Source organism: Talaromyces rugulosus, chromosome V (genome assembly GCF_013368755.1).
Source record: "Talaromyces rugulosus chromosome V, complete sequence".
Lineage (NCBI taxonomy): Eukaryota > Fungi > Ascomycota > Eurotiomycetes > Eurotiales > Trichocomaceae > Talaromyces > Talaromyces rugulosus.
Window position 1 is genome coordinate 2,412,024 of NC_049565.1, and position 16,136 is coordinate 2,428,159.

The 16,136-nt window shown below is 47.6% G+C and overlaps 4 protein-coding genes across 4 annotated transcripts; 3 read left to right on the plus strand and 1 right to left on the minus strand.

Annotated features, from left to right (window-relative positions):
- Positions 1-1,265: 1,265 nt before the first annotated feature.
- Positions 1,266-4,047, plus strand: TRUGW13939_09384 (uncharacterized protein; the record flags this gene model as incomplete). The annotated part of the gene is made up of 4 exons (XM_035492506.1): positions 1,266-2,084; positions 2,150-2,430; positions 2,484-2,841; positions 2,893-4,047. The coding sequence occupies 4 exons, from the start codon at positions 1,266-1,268 to the stop codon at positions 4,045-4,047; spliced, it is 2,613 nt and encodes an 870-aa protein (XP_035348399.1).
- Positions 4,048-5,594: 1,547 nt separating this feature from the next.
- Positions 5,595-8,177, plus strand: TRUGW13939_09385 (uncharacterized protein; the record flags this gene model as incomplete). Its single annotated transcript, XM_035492507.1, has 7 exons — positions 5,595-5,648; positions 5,884-5,911; positions 5,973-6,087; positions 6,143-6,227; positions 6,289-6,583; positions 6,641-8,004; positions 8,064-8,177. The coding sequence occupies 7 exons, from the start codon at positions 5,595-5,597 to the stop codon at positions 8,175-8,177; spliced, it is 2,055 nt and encodes a 684-aa protein (XP_035348400.1).
- Positions 8,178-9,618: 1,441 nt separating this feature from the next.
- On the plus strand, positions 9,619-12,267 carry TRUGW13939_09386 (uncharacterized protein; the record flags this gene model as incomplete). Its single annotated transcript, XM_035492508.1, has 5 exons — positions 9,619-10,683; positions 10,740-11,504; positions 11,570-11,834; positions 11,904-12,152; positions 12,224-12,267. The coding sequence occupies 5 exons, from the start codon at positions 9,619-9,621 to the stop codon at positions 12,265-12,267; spliced, it is 2,388 nt and encodes a 795-aa protein (XP_035348401.1).
- A 1,212-nt stretch (positions 12,268-13,479) lies between these two features.
- TRUGW13939_09387 (uncharacterized protein) lies at positions 13,480-15,527 on the minus strand (the record flags this gene model as incomplete). The annotated part of the gene is made up of 8 exons (XM_035492509.1): positions 13,480-13,686; positions 13,750-13,838; positions 13,901-14,320; positions 14,395-14,655; positions 14,734-14,961; positions 15,025-15,237; positions 15,288-15,399; positions 15,462-15,527. 8 exons carry the CDS (start codon positions 15,525-15,527, stop codon positions 13,480-13,482), a joined length of 1,596 nt encoding a protein of 531 aa, XP_035348402.1.
- Positions 15,528-16,136: the final 609 nt, after the last annotated feature.

The window sequence follows — 16,136 nt, forward strand, 5'->3', positions numbered from 1 at the left end:
GTTTAAAACTCGGGATTTGCTCTCTGTAATTCTGTTTTTTTCACCTAGTTATCCACACTAGCTGGATACGTGTCCAATCATGCAACTTGGCGTTCCAACATTTAAGAAGATGAGAACCCGGCCCTGGCCGAATATCTACCTGTGAGTTCCGGGGATGAAAAGAGGCTGCAGCGGAACCATGGGAACGTGCGCGTTTGCATGTCAGGCGAAATCTGGGGAAGAAATCATGAAAGCGGGCGGCTTTTTACGGGCGATGACTTATTATTGTATCATTATTCCCAGTAAAGGAGCGTTCAGAACAAGATTTCACGGCAGTATGTGGCACAGCCAAGACTCCACTCGCTGTTTTCGAGAACAGGACGCAGTGTGATCGGCTAAAATAATAGTAAAGCACTGCCATTACTACTACGGCGTATTACCTGGCAGTAATAACGTGCGGCGCGGCGCGTTCTTGCATAAGGGTGGCATTCCCTGCTGATGGGCGTATATTATTAAGGGGTCGCCACTATAGTTCGAGTTGGTGATGCGATGCTCGCGGGAGTTCTCGGAATCGCCGTCAGCAGCCAGAACTTAGAGAAGAGCCAGCGAGAGCTAGGAGACGGGATAGATCGGCGGTAAGGAACATCATGTTTGGTATTTGGTAGTTTCTTGAAAAATGCTTCGTACAGAACAGGCTGGGCCAGGGAGCACTGATCAGCGATCGCGTTGGTTTTTTGAGGGGCAAGAGGCCTGTAAATAACGGTCACCTGCATACGGAAGGGCTCCGCGGTGGATGTTTCCCGCAGGCTGTGTAATTTTTCCCGTGGTAATTGCATTTCGAGTGGGGCCATAGGCAATCAGCGAGCTGTGATTGGTGCATCGCGCGCGTGGGCTTCCCTAAGTTCCCTTGGTCCGTGGTGGAACGCTTGCCGCGCTAGGCCCGAACGGGGCTAGCGAGACTGGGGCACCCCGCGCCCGCCGTAAGCAACGTTGGCCGTCGCTGCCGGAACAATAATGGTCCCTTCCTTCCTCCACACGGAGTCAGTCGCAGTCTCACGCTCCTTGGCCTCCAATCTCATCTATCGCCTTTCTTCATCCGAATAGTCCTCCTATACGACTCCCCCTTTCTCGAAAACACCCACAGCTATATCGACTTGGACGCCGTGCCCCTTCTTTCTCGTCCGATCGTTCGCCTCATCAGTGGTATTCGGCCCATTGGCCTTGAAAACACCGTACTTGCTTGATTCCGGCATACGATCCTCCCCCCCCCCCCCCAAGCCGCCACCATGCCAGGCATCCTACCTATGAAAGTGATCAAGGTGGGCAACAACCCTCAGAGCCGCATTGCCCAGGCCTGCGATCGATGTCGGAGCAAAAAAATCAGATGCGACGGCATCCGGCCGTGCTGCAGCCAGTGTTCCGCCGTCGGGTTCGAGTGCAAGACCAGCGACAAGTTGAGTCGACGCGCGTTTCCTCGAGGATACACCGAGTCGTTGGAGGAGCGAGTCCGATCACTGGAGTCGGAGGTGCGCGATCTCAAGAATCTTTTGGACGAAAAGGATGAAAAAATTGAACTGCTTTCACGCATCCATTCCTTTGGTTCGCCGTCCCAGAAATCGCGCTATGCTTCCCCCTCGACAGCCGCACCTGGCCCAGTAACGCCCCCGGAGTCATCAAAATCAACTGCTTCCGATGCAGAAGGCACAATTTATGTACAGACCGGCTCTTCGCCGTCGACGAAACCGACGTCAAACACACCTTTTACCGGCCCCTCTAGCGTCAGGGCTTTCTCGAGTACATTGACAACGAAAGTTGTTGAACGCGGCACTCCTTCATCATCCATACCAACTAAATCGCTGACCTCAGTTGCGCCCAAAACTTTTCAGTCGCCTCACCAAACGCCGGCATTGCCACCCAGAATGGTGTCGGATCAATTGATCAGCATTTATTTCCAAGAATGGGCGCCTCTTTACCCTGTGGTTCATCGACCTGCGATCCTCAAAGCGTACGACACATATGTGACCAAATCAAAATCCCTGCAGGGTGAGCCCCATCTCGTGGCTCAGCTCAATCTGATTTTCGGCATTGCCGCATTGTCTTCAAAGGTTTGTGGTTCTTTTCCTTTCTTTCTTTTTGTTTTGTGGCTTGTTGTGCTAATAATCGTCTCCAGTCGAGAACCAACCAAAACCCCGCTATCTTTGAGAAAACCTGGTACCCCATGGTAGAATCATTGTCTGGTGAAACATCAATTTCTTCTATGCAATGCCTAGTTTTGGCTCAAATGTACTGTTTAATCAAAGGAGACTATCAGTCTCTATCACGTTACCGCGGCCTTGCAATTGGCATGGCGCAGGTCCTAGGCCTCTATCAAAGCCAAACACGATTTGCCCTGGATCCATTGGCCACTGAGACTCGCAAGAAGGTCTTTTGGTGCCAATTCATTTTGGATCGGTAAGACGTGCGAAACCCGTATTTTATGACTTGCTCTAACAAATCCGTGTTAGTTTTACGGCCGCTGCAACTGGATTGCCTGTTATGCTTCGCGAAAACGATATTGACATCGAGCTTCCGGCAGATGTGGACGACGAGAATGTGACCGAGACCGGATTCGTCCCATCTGTGCCTGGCGAATCGACTCGCCTCTCAACTGCATTGGCTTTGCTAGAGGCTTCCAAGATTCTGGGAAAAGTCCTTGGGGCTCTATACCCCTCCACAGCAGCCTACGAAATTTCCATGTCAAAACTACGCGGCTTGTCTGAGGAATTGGATACATGGCATGCGAATCTTCCATCTCATCTGAAGCTTATTTTCTCCCAAGACAAACCCAGCACCAATGTCACCGGCAGTCGATCACCGCTCATTGTTAGTATATTCTTCTCTCTTTGTAAAGTATGCATTCTAACTGGGTTTCAGTCTTTGGTCTATTACTATATTCGGGTTTTGATCCATCGTCCAGCAGCCTGCTTTGGAAACTCTAGACTCGCTAGTGCATCTATCCTGGCGATTTCCGACTCCAGCAAGCACATAGTCCAGATTCTCGAGTTGCTGGATGAAAGATGCCTATCTCTTTCTCTCGCTGTTAACCGCCTTGAAATTGTCTATTCGGCCGGTCTCGGACTTCTCTTGCAAAGTCTTGGTTTGAAGCGGGACAGCAAGCTCGCAAAGGAGACTCAGAGGACTTTATTGGCGACCAGGAAGCAATTGGAGCCTGAGTCCAAGGTGGCTGCGGCCGAGTTCCGAGCTTTGACAAACATCATCACAGGCTCTAATGGTGATCGACAGTCATCGCCATCCTTAAAAGTCCAATCCCTATCACCCAAGAAAGCACTTCAGTCTCTGCAGTCCCGTTTTTCGCCAGCTTCCAATACAGGAGACGTGAAAGGGCAAGGGATGTCGAGAAGGAACACAGTAGCCGGTAGTGGAGCATTGCCGGAATCGAGACGAGACGAGAATGGCCATCGCCAAATGCGACATGCATCTCACCAACACAGCTTCCAACAATCGTTTGGCAAACGTCGAACAGTGGACGACCTATCGGCCGACACCAATCTAGACTTTTACCCCGTGGATGTTGATGGTGGGACGGGTATGACATGCGCTGATTCATCCAATATGCCGTTGTCTACGGCGGATTGGGAATTGATCCTTGGCGACCTAGACCGCGGGCACTCCAACATATTCAATGGTATTTATGGCGGACGGGAGTGCGGATCTGGGCCGAGCCATTTTGACGCGGTGCTTTCTGGATATCCAAGCTACGCTACCTCGTATGCAACGACCGAATCTGCCCGGCCTGCGTCTCAGGAGCTGTCTCCAAACACGTGGTCGCCCGATAGTGGCGATCTGTCGCATGCTTATGATGGGTCCAGTCAGAGCGTGCATAGCCGGTCGGAAGATGGTCTTGGGAGCACAGAAGACCTGCTTGCAACCGAGGGTATCGGCATGCAACAAGCCGGCGGCATCAACATGGGAAACTCGCTCAAGGGGATCGTGATCCCTAGTATTGACGACGAGTTTATCGATCTTGGGTTTCTCGATGGATGGGAGCAGCAGATGGCCATGGCCTGATGTTTTCTTTTGATGTTTTTATGTCTTGGGTTGCTTCGCAGTGGATTTATTTGGATATGACATGGATATGTGGCTGGGAATATTGGCTGTTTTAATGATACCTATCATTTTTGTTTTTGGTTTGGATATGACTTGAATTGGATATGATCTGGCGTGATTAGTTTGGGATGGATTGCGTGATGTTTGTGTACTTATATTGATATTCACTTCTATGTACATAGCTGGAGCCTTGACAACGGATGTTCTCTACCATGATGGTCTCTACGTAGTACGTACCAGACGGGTCAGCTGACCGGTCGGGATGGACCTATTCGGGCAACCCGGGCTGCCGGGATCGGCGGATCCGCGATCATTACTATGAACTCTTCTTTCTTTCCTGAACAACCTTTCAACGGAAAGATAGAAGGGGAAAAAAAAAAAAAAAAAAAAAAGGGCCCCAAGGTCTGACCTGACCGATCGATGTATAACCCAACAACGTAACAACCTCCGCGGAACAGAAAAAAAAAAGAAAATCGGCTACTGATTTTCCGCTGCGCACGGCGGCTCAGAGAAGTCCGTCCGGCTTGCTCACCGGTTACCGACATGGCATTTCCGCCATTCCTTCTTTTGCTGTGTCGGCAATATTGCTGCTACGTAGGATATTAACCAATTAGGCTAATAAGATTTGACCATTGAAAAAAAAAAAAAAAAAAAAAAAAATTATAAAGAATAAACTAGTGTTATTAATATTGTTGTAAGCGCTTTGTAGTCATGATGTAAGCAGGCTAGATCTAGATCTCTGGCGTGGGATGCGGATGAATGATGCCCTTTTTTTCCCTTTTTCCGTGGCCCCTGGCCCCCTGCCAATGTAAGCGGTGGAATTGATGTTCTTGTGACTTGCTAAATTTTTCTGTAGTCTCAATTGATACGGGCAAAAATCAGTGGCCAAGGTGGTGAGAGAGCTGTTCAAGGTACAAGTTAATCATGACGTAAGGGATGCCCAGCGGCTTGGGTCGGCCACTGTTCGATGGGTGGTGGATGATTGTATTAATATGCCAACAGAGAATAGCGACCGGAAATAAATAGATATAAACAAGATGTACAAATGCTCTAAATATAAATATAAATACATATAATATAAAAGAAATAGATCCATACATGTACGCATCAGCCCGCCGGCTACTGCCCGATGGCCTCATTCCCCCCCACCAGGCCCGACACGCCCCGCTGCCCCGCCACGCGCTCTTCTTCTTCCTGCTCGCTCAACTGCGCTCCGTAGAAAAAGGTTCTTCTCGTCCGCCTTTTCTGATCTGCTTCTTCTCTGCTTCCTCCCTGATATCCCCAGTCTTCTTTTGTCTCTAAACGCTGCTGCTCTTACGTTTGGAGCAAGATCAATTTCACCTCGTCCTGCTGCAATTGTATGTGTGCTTGTTTTTGCCCCTCACACACCTTAGCTACCAACTAGCTATCCCCTCCCCCAACACTTTTCCAACCCCTCGTTGTCCGCTAAGGGCAAAAAAGAAGAGCCGCGTGCTGACAACCACTGGATTGAAACAGAATTCGCAATCATGGGCTACACCGACGTTGACCAGTTGGCCATCAACACGATCCGTGTTCTCGCGGTATGTTTTTAACACTGTCTATGTTTACATTCGTTCCGCCCTTGTTCCAGGCTCTTCCGGTTCGAGCCGTTCGTGGCCGGGAAGGGCTTCGGAGCAGTGTCCGCTGCGGCCTTTTTCTGTCGATAACGCAATATCTCAGGTCCCAAGAGGACTGATATGTTATTATTGCTGTCGTTGCGGCGGAAAAGTTTGCCAATGATGGTTTCCTGTGATGCTAATGGGTTGCCTCCTATAGATCGATGCCACCTCCAAGGCCAACTCCGGTAATTCCCATCTCTCACCCCCCTATCATATATCTATGTCCACACACTGAACAGAGTCAAGGTCACCCCGGTGCTCCTATGGGCTTGGCCCCCGCCGCCCACGTGCTGTTCAACAAATTCCTGAACTTCAACCCCAAGAACCCCAACTGGGCTAACCGGGATCGATTCGTCCTCTCGTAAGTGCCTATTGCCAGCCTGTACGTGTGCATGTTATCAGTCTAACAGCACTAGGAACGGTCACGGATGCATGCTGCAATACGCTCTGCTCCACCTCTACGGATATGCCGTCACCCTCGATGACCTCAAGGCCTTCCGTGTATGTACTTACCCGTCACTAATAACACAAAAGAAAGAAAAAAAAAGCTAATTTTCATTAGCAAATCGGCAGTATCACCCCTGGTCACCCCGAGGCCCATGACACCCCCGGTATCGAAGTCACCACCGGCCCTCTCGGCCAGGGTATCGCCAACGCCGTTGGTCTTGCCATCGCCCAGGCTCACTCCGGTGCCGTGTTCAACAAGCCAGGATACGAGCTGCTCAACAACTACACATACTGCATCTTCGGTGATGGTTGCGCCCAGGAAGGTGTCGCCAGTGAAGCTGCCAGCGCTGCCGGTCACTTGAAGCTCGGCAACCTCATCGCAATCTACGATGACAACCACATTTCTATCGGTGGGTGACCCTCTGAAATTTTTACTTGGAGGGGGTTTTAGAACTAATAATATGTAGATGGTGACACCAAGGTCTCTTTCACCGAGGATGTCTTGAAGCGTTTCGAGGCCTACGGCTGGCACACTCTCGACGTCAAGGACGGTGACCACGACCTCCAGGGTATTGAGGATGCCATCCGCAAGGCCAAGGAGGTCACAGACAAGCCCACCGTCATCAAGGTGACTACCACCATCGGTTTCGGTTCCAAGCTCCAGGGTACCGGCGGTGTTCACGGTAACCCCCTCAAGGCCGACGATGCCGAGAGTGTCAAGAAGGCCTTTGGCTTCGACCCCGCTCAGAGCTTCGTTGTTCCCCAGTCAGTCTATGACCTATACAACAAGAAGGCTGCCGAGGGTGCCGCCAAGGAGCAGGAGTGGAACAGCCTCCTTCAAAAGTACGCCTCCGAGTTCAAGGCTGAGCACGCTGACTTGACCCGTCGTCTGTCCGGCAAGCTTCCCGAGGGCTGGGAGAAGAGCCTCCCCACTTACAAGCCAACCGATGCTGCTATTGCCTCTCGTAAATTGTCCGAGGCTGTTTTGGAGAAGATCCACAGTGTTATCCCCGAGTTGTTGTCCGGATCTGCTGATTTGACCGGCTCTAACAACACTCGCTGGAAGAACGCTGTTGACTTCCAGCCTCCCGAGTACGGCATTGGTGAATACTCTGGCCGTTACCTTCGCTACGGTGTGCGTGAGCACGGTATGGGTGCCATAATGAACGGTCTCGCTGCCTACGGTACCGTCATCCCTGCTGCTGGTACTTTCCTAAACTTTGTCTCGTATGCTGCCGGTGCCGTCCGTCTGTCCGCCTTGTCTCGGGTTCGCACCATCTGGGTTGCCACTCACGACTCGATTGGTCTTGGTGAGGACGGTCCTACTCACCAGCCTGTTGAGACCCTGGCACACTTCCGTGCTCTCCCTAACATCATGGTCTGGCGTCCTGCCGACGGTAACGAGACTAGCGCTGCCTACTACTCGGCTCTCACCTCCGTCCACACCTCCAGCATCCTCGCCCTCACCCGTCAGAACCTTCCTCAGCTCCAGAACTCGTCCATCGAGGCTGGTCTCAAGGGTGGTTACGTCGCCGTCGACGCCGACAATGCCGCTGTTACCATCGTCTCCACTGGTTCCGAGGTCAGCATTGCCATTGACGCTGCCCAATACCTCAAGGACAAGCACAACGTCGCTGCTCGCGTTGTGTCTATTCCTTGCTTCGAGGTGTTTGACGCTCAGACCAAGGAATACCGTCTGTCCGTTCTCCCTGACGGCATCCCCGTTCTTTCCGTCGAGGCTGCTACCACCATGGGCTGGGAGCGCTACTCGCACGAGCAATTCGGTCTCAACCGATTCGGTGCTTCTGGACCATACAAGGAGGTCTACGCGGTAAGCTTTTGTTTTTTGTTTTCTTTCAATATGACCAACATGCTAATTCCGGATTATAGAAATTCGAGTTCACCCCTGAGGGAATCAGCAAGCGTGCTCTCGCGACCATTGACTTTTACAAGGGCCTCAAGCCTCGTTCTCCTATTAACCGCGCTTTCCAACAGCTTATTTAAATTTGTGTGTCAAAGAATTTTTTGCGTTTAGGTAGACTTAAAAATGATGATGTGGAATGAACATACTTCAATGTATCGTGAGGATAATTAATACAACGTAGTTTAGTACTCGATGTTTACATGTATTTCTGGTCATCAATACCAAATTGATATCATCTAGACTGGAGCTGTCATGCAACACCAGAGGAATTCTGCTGAAATGATAACTTGTTACATCATTTAGCCAGAATTATGCACTTATAACATTGAATACTTCACAGGCTTTTCTTTTTCTTTATTTTTACCTTGTTTTATTTTTGATTTTCCTTGGTTTTTTTTATTGTCACAAACTTCAACCCTCTCCGTACGCCTTTTTCCCACTACTACTAGTACTGCTACTCTTCCAGTTTTTTTAGAGTTTGTGTTGCAAAAACGTATTACTTTTTTTTTATTAATCTTGAACGACACATAAAGAGTAATCAATTAGTTACTACGAGCCAAAGGAAAACACATGCCCAGCACAACAGTTTCTGTTTAAAATATGTCAAGGGGCTAAAACATACACCTCAAAAAGAAGAAGGCTTTAGCCCTTTGAGCACCTTTTTGATGATAATAAATGATAATAACCTCCTTGGACATGCATACCTAGCTTTGATTTACACAGGACTTATAAATAAAAACGAAAATAACCGCCAAGCTAGCACCGGTGGCTTCGTTGGTTGGGGGCGGCCGATCCCTTTCCTAAAACAGTAGTATCGAGTATATTGGGTATAACGAGCCCCCGTGCATACATACTTTGATAGATTTTGGTCCAATGGTTGAGAAATATCGACTAGCTGCTCGTGTGAACATGGAAAGAACTATCACAATTCTTTTGATAACGCCACAGGCCGAAACGCATCTGAAACTGTTTCCCCCCCCCCCCCCCCCCCCGAGAAACCATTTTTCGCGCCACGATATCCAATGAAACTAAAAGAGAGACGGAAAAGGTCGGAAATTGCTGCATCGTTACGCAGAACAAGTTGGGGCTGTTGTTCCTAACACTCGCTACCATTTATTGGTTATTGGACATAAAAATGCGTATTAGCGACGTTGTATTTCATGCTCTTAACGAATAGAAAGTAGAATGTGCTTCGTGGCAGAGATTGCTATGGATCTTGAGGGCCCCTAATGCACAGCGCCGCAAAATTTTTGCCTAATACATACAAAACCGACCGAGGGTGACAAGGAAACCAACCACTCAATAGCAGTAGAGAAGAGAGGGGGAGGATACCAAAGACGCTAGTTTTTACAAGTGTCGCACGAAAGGGGATAAAATGAGGACGAACTCTCCAGCGGTTTATGAGTCCTTGAGTTATTTTTGTTTGACTACTTCCATTTCTTGCTAGTTGCCGATTTTACACTGAATTTGTTATTATTATTATTATTTTTATCCGGAAAGAAAGCAGAAAAGAAAAAAAAAATGAAAGAAGACATAGCTTCAAGCCAGCTGCAAGCAGAGCAAGGTGGACTGCTGGATAAAATCGACGAACTCCGAACCATTGGAGTCGGGGGCATCGTCGAGCTGCCTCAGCTGATAGTATGTGGCAGTCAATCAAGCGGGAAAAGCTCTGTGCTTGAAGCTATTTCACGTGTGCGATTCCCAGCAAAGGATAACGTATGCACGCGTTTCGCAACAGAAGTTGTTCTCCGCCGAACGCCTACTTCCACCAACAAAGTCTCTATCAAACCGGGGCCGTCGAGGCAGCATAATGAGCAGGAGCTTAGAAGACTTCGTGGCTTTCAACACGCCGAGTTTCATGATGGAGACGACCTACCAGCAATTATCGAAAAGGCCAAAGAGTGCATGGGTATTGATGACTCGGCTCATATGGGATTCAGTGATGATGTCCTCGTCGTCGAGATTTCTGGGCCAGATAAACCAGAATTGACGCTGGTAGATTTGCCTGGGCTATATAGCTCCACCAGTCAAGATCAGGGGCAGGAGGGCATTGCCATTGTTCGCGACCTTACGGAGAAATACATGCAGAATTCTCGGAGCATCATTCTGGCAGTCATTAGTGCCAAAGCGGACTATCACCTACAGGAAATATTGGATATCGCAAAGAAATTCGATTTTTCACTCGAGAGAACATTGGGGGTCATCACGCATCCGGATACTTTGGAAGAACGATCGGGACTAGAGGACAACTACTTGAGGTTCATACAGAATGAAAAGGTTCGCCTCAAATTAGGATGGCATGTTCTTCGTAACCGTTCACACGGGACGCGAGGAGCCTCCGACGAAGATCGCGACCAGCTGGAAGAGGACTTCTTCAAGAAAGGACGATGGGCCAGTATTCCTCGTGACCGCGTGGGTATCGACAGCCTCCGCCACCGGTTAAGCAAAATCCTGCTCAACCACATCCGACGCCATCTGCCAGAAATGGTTGCTGAGATTAAAGAAAAAATTGCTGAGCGCCAACAATCACTCGTAAAACTTGAGATTCTCGTTCAACTATCCAAGAGCAGAGAGGGTATCTCATTGGTATCAGCAGTGATTTTAACAAAATCACTAACGCTGCACTGGATGGAATGTACAAGAATTCGTTCTTCGGCAGCCTCGATAGCGCCGGCGGGGATTCTGTGGATTCTTCACGACTTCGAGCTGTGATTCGTGAATCGAACGAGCGGTTTTTAGATGCGATGGCTATTGGCGGTTTTGGCCGTATAGTTATCAAGAACGAGGATCAAAAATTGACAGGATCGGCTTATAACAATGCCAAGTCCAATGAATATCTCCAGGACTGGTCTGCAGATTACGTAACTCGCAAAAATTTTGAAATCGAGGTTGCAGACCACGCGCGGAGAAACCGAGGTATTGAGCTTCCAGGTAACCCTAATCAAGTGGAAGTTGGATACTGGTTTCGGAATCAGTCGCAGCCATGGGAAGAATTGGCCCGAAAACATCTCATGGCAGCATGGGGTGCTGTGGACTACTTCGTATCACTCGTTTTGGATCATCTAACAGATGAGCATACATATCCCCTCATATGTGGCCTTGTACTCGAACCCGAGTTGGAGAGAATGAAGAACAACGTGTTGAAGAAGCTTGAAGAGCTCATATATCAAATCAAACGTGGCCATCCACTGCCTGTGGGAAATAATTTCCTTGGACGAGTCCAACAGGCCAGAATCTCTCGTGATTCGGCACAACTTCACCAACAACTAAACGCAGCGGGGGTACGGCAGGATCCTGAATCAGGGATTGATCCAATTCGTCTTCAAAAAGTCTTCTCCAACATACAAACTTCGCGAGATGAGTTTGCTGCGGCTGATATCATTGACCAGATGGAAGCATACTATCATGTAAGTGCGGTATTTTCTTGACAGCGACAAAAGTTTGGCAACCTTCTTATAGATAACATGACCAGGATGCCATTTTGATCTTTATCAACAACGTTGTGACACTTGGAATTGAGAATTGTCTTCTCGATCCATTGAATGAAATATTCACTGGGCAAACCATCAATGACATGAGTGATTCCGAGATCGAAAAACTCGCTGCGGAGCCAGATTTCGTCCAGAGCGAGCGTGAGAGACTGTCTCGCGAAATTGACCAGCTGGAAAATGGACGTCGGATACTTAATCGCTTCGGCGGGGCAGGGCGAGCACATCCTATCCGCCCTGCCGCCTCTGGTATGTAATCAATTTTAGTCTTCTTTATACTAGTTCTGTCAGATTTTCTAAGTGTAATGCCCGTTGCAGATAAGCAAGGATCAAACTTTGCTTCCTCTTCTGGAGGCCAGAGCGTCTTCCAACCGCCTAGAGTGCCCAACGGATTATTCGACCATCAGAAAGACACTTCGGTGAAATCGAACGAGAAACCCTCTCCAACATTTTCCTTTAGACCACATAACAACACAAATCCATCAGGCACCAACAGTACTTTCTCTTTCACTAGCGAAAACCCAGTGCGTACCAGTGGGTCCGTTTCGTTTTTCGGAAATAATGCATGTACGTTGTATCAATTGATATTGTCATCCAGATGGACATTGGAGTTATTAATGACTCACTGATGTTAACAGATCCCCCACCAACAAGGACCTCAACCATGGCTTCGGAGCTTTAAACGTACCGCGGTTTATCATATGTTTGAACATATACTTTATGGCAAGATTCACCTCTTTCATTTATCAGTATGTATTGTAGGCCTGAGGTTCTTATTACACGCAGACTAAGGCTGGTTTCTGGTTTTGTTTGTCAATTTTTCGCACTTTCTATTTGTCACTCCTTTGCCCACTCAGCGGCACATGTTATCTGAATATACGTTTTTGATGTGTCTACAAGCCAATTTGCCCTCGAAAAGGCACTATTTATCCCAACTATTTCAGGGATAGTGTAAGTCAAACATCATTTAAACTAGCTAGAACACCGAGTAGGAGTCAATAGTTCTCAAGTTGCTACATGCACCACTCAATACCCAAGGTCTACACAGTATGCAAAACGAGATGTAATTCTATATATACATAACGCAGTACATGTCCCAGTTTCAACATCAAGTCTACCAAAAATTGCTGCCAAGACAAACTAAGCCAAACCAGACAAATCTTGTACTCAAACTCGCAAATCCATCGAACCTATAGCGCTCGTTCTGTAACCTACTCATATTTACACTTCCCTTGCTTATGTAAGGAATATACATGAAGTTGTTCCTTGTTGACGGTGGAGGTGCTGATCTGGGCATTAGACTGGGAAAGGGGTTGTTTGAGACTTTGCTGTTGCCCAAAGTTGAAAAAGGAGTTGCTGGCGGTGTGGTTTGGGAGTTGATGGGCTGGCAGTGGTTGATTGCTTCGAAGAAACTGAAGGAACTGAACCCATATTCTGAGGTCCTCCACCAAGACGCATCAAAGTTTCCACCGTATGTTCAAAGATCACTAAGGTGACCCTTCATAGATATGTGAGAACTTTGGGAAAGAAGTCGCAATCCAACAAGGTCTGATCCCTTGAGATGGAACTGTTAGAATATAGGGTCTATTCAGTGAGTCTGACCAAATAAATACTTGACATTTAAAATAATATGCCAGGCAATCGTAATCTTCGTGAAAAGGATCCAGATGATACACTGGATACGTTGTTCAAACTTCAAACATCTATCTTTACGTGAAGAATAAAATTATGGAATAAAATCTCCAAGTTAAATCATATCTGAAACGATGAAACTATTTCCTGCTTTGGGAAAATGAGGTATATTGTTCGCTATAAAATCGTACACAGTCCACTGCTTGATTGTGTGCACCTTATCTACTAATGCGGTTGCAATTGACTTCGTACTAGGGGTCTCTTATTTGGTGCTGGCCTCAAATATCTCATTCTGTGGTGTATTCGAAGAGCTGGGGGGCGACGCCGGGTCATCATCTTTCGTTGGCAATCTCATCGTGCGAATTTGCATCTCAAGCTCTTCTCCTTTGTGTTCCGAAGAATCCTCCAAATGGACAGCAACGGGATCGCCATATAATTCATCGATTTCCTCAAGTGAGAGACCCTTCGTCTACAATAAAAAACCATGTTTAGTGCTGTGAAACAATATAGAAATACTAAGATAGTGACTCACCTCTGGAAATACTTTCCACACCAAAATGAAGGAAAACACGTCTAAGCAGATGAAGACGAGATAAAATTTCCAGCCAATAGATGCGAAACCTAAAAAAATATATTAGCCTCATGTTAAAACTTTGTTCATCAAATTTTGCATCTTGACTTACTTATTGGAGAAACACCAACAAAGAGCGCTGTTCCAGCAAATTGGGCAAACAACGACATCGCAACTCCTAAACTTCGCGATTCCATAGCAAAAGTTTCGGTCACCATGACGTACTGCTGGTTATCCATACAGGTAGCGTAAAATACGACATAGAAGAAGATGAAGAAGACACCGAACCCAAGTCCGACCCGATTGCTGGACCCCGTTTGCACGTAATACTTGGTGAGTGCGGCCTCGAAGCAAAGAGACACGGCGGTTCCAGCGATGCCCACCATGTAGAACTTTTTGCGGCCGAATCGGTCCATCAGTAGGAATGCAGAGGTTGAGTTGCCGCAGATTCCCACCATGTTCCAGCAGGCGATCAGAAGGATGGGGATGCCTCCCTTGACACCTAGTTGCTGGTACAGTTGGACTTGATAGTCTGTCATTCACGGTTAGCAAGTTACTTTCTGTTTTCGAAATAGAAATATGAATAATAGAGAAATAATAACATACTGTTCACGACAAGATTGCCAGTAAAAACATTGATCATCTGAGCTCCCATACCAACGACGAGTCTCTTGCGGAAACTGGCTCGTTTGAAGAAATCCCACCAATGGGATATATTCATCTGTGAGCGCCGTTGCAGCTCTAGAGCGTACTGCTGCGTCATTTGATAGAACTCCTTGCGCGCAAAGGTATCCTCAGAATCCTGAGTATCATGATGCAGCTTCTGCAGATTTGTCCACGCAGAGTACTTCTTGCCTTTACTTAGAACTATTGGAAGAATTCACGCGTTAGTATAACTTTCTCAATATATCGACCATAAATAGTAGGCAGGCAGTAGTGGCTTACGCCATCGAGGGCTTTCGGGCAACGCCCAGCTGCCGGCGAGCAAGACAAGGACCGGGATTAATTGAACGGCGAATGGGAACCGCCACTGGAAGGATGAGGTCGAAGCATAGAAGCATCCAAACCCCACGAAACCAGTGAGAGCGTAGCCAGAAGCAAGGGCAATCCCGTGAAAGCCGACATGCAGGCCACGATGCTTTGGCGTGGATAGCTCCGCCTGGTACAACGGCACTGGTCGAGACCGGTAAGTATACGGGAAGAATCCACCTATAATGGATATTTGGATCGACTTACCAGCGCACACAACTTGACCAACCCCCCAGCCCATGATGAATCTGCTGGCAAGGAACATGGCAACATTAACAGCCCCGGTCATCAGGGCAGCGCCTAGGATGCAGACTACGCAGGCAAGTTGGATAGTTCGAAGCCGTCCAAATACCTCTGCCGTATATGCCGTCGACAGAGAACCCAGCGCACCACCCGTAGAAAACAACCCATTCATAAGTCCTGTGTTGCATTAACATATAAATGAAGCTCTCTTAGGAAACGACATTTACCCGTTACGGTGTTTGTATGAGAAACACCAGGGCCTTCCTGCGCAAGATGGAATGATTTATAAAATTGCGGTTGCCCAATTGTCTGGGCAATGATTGCTGCACCATAGCCATACTATGGAATAATCAGTTATATCAAAAAACTCAAGCATAAACGAAGACTACATATCGACTTACAGTGATGGAGCCCAACGCTGCGAAGAGGGCGACAGCGGTCGCATATCGATTCCTACTTCCACCCATGTTGATACGGTACACTGTAGATATCTACCAAAAGATATTGTGGTAAAGTGTGGAAACGAGTCATTTTATGTTATTAAAATATTATCCCGAGCTATATTATTCTTGGAATCCTGGGGTACAGGTCCCCACAGGACCCCCACAGGACTCCATAGGATACGGAGTAAAGAAATTGTGGAGGGAGTTTGGACGGGTTTTGGCTGGAGTACTACTACGTAGTATTGTTGAGATGTCATTCGAAAACATTTGTCTCATAATTTCCACGTCCAAACTTTGTTTTCTCCAAAGGTTCCATAATGTCTCCGAAATTTCCCCATAAGATCTCCTTTCCCCATAAGATCTCCTTTCCCCACAATACCTCCAATGTTTCCCCATAAAGCTTGTTGATTTTCCCCACAAGAGATACATACAGGCCTAGGCCTATTAGCACAACTACGATAGAACTTAACTTTTCCTAAACAGAGTGAACATAGCAATTCCCCAATATGCTTGACGAATGGAAAAGTTGGGGGGATTGTAAATCTAGCTTCGTTAGTGTCTGGCTCCTACCTCGGACAATCATCAATTTATAGATATTTTCAACCTTTTTTATCCTCGTCTCATTCGAAGGAC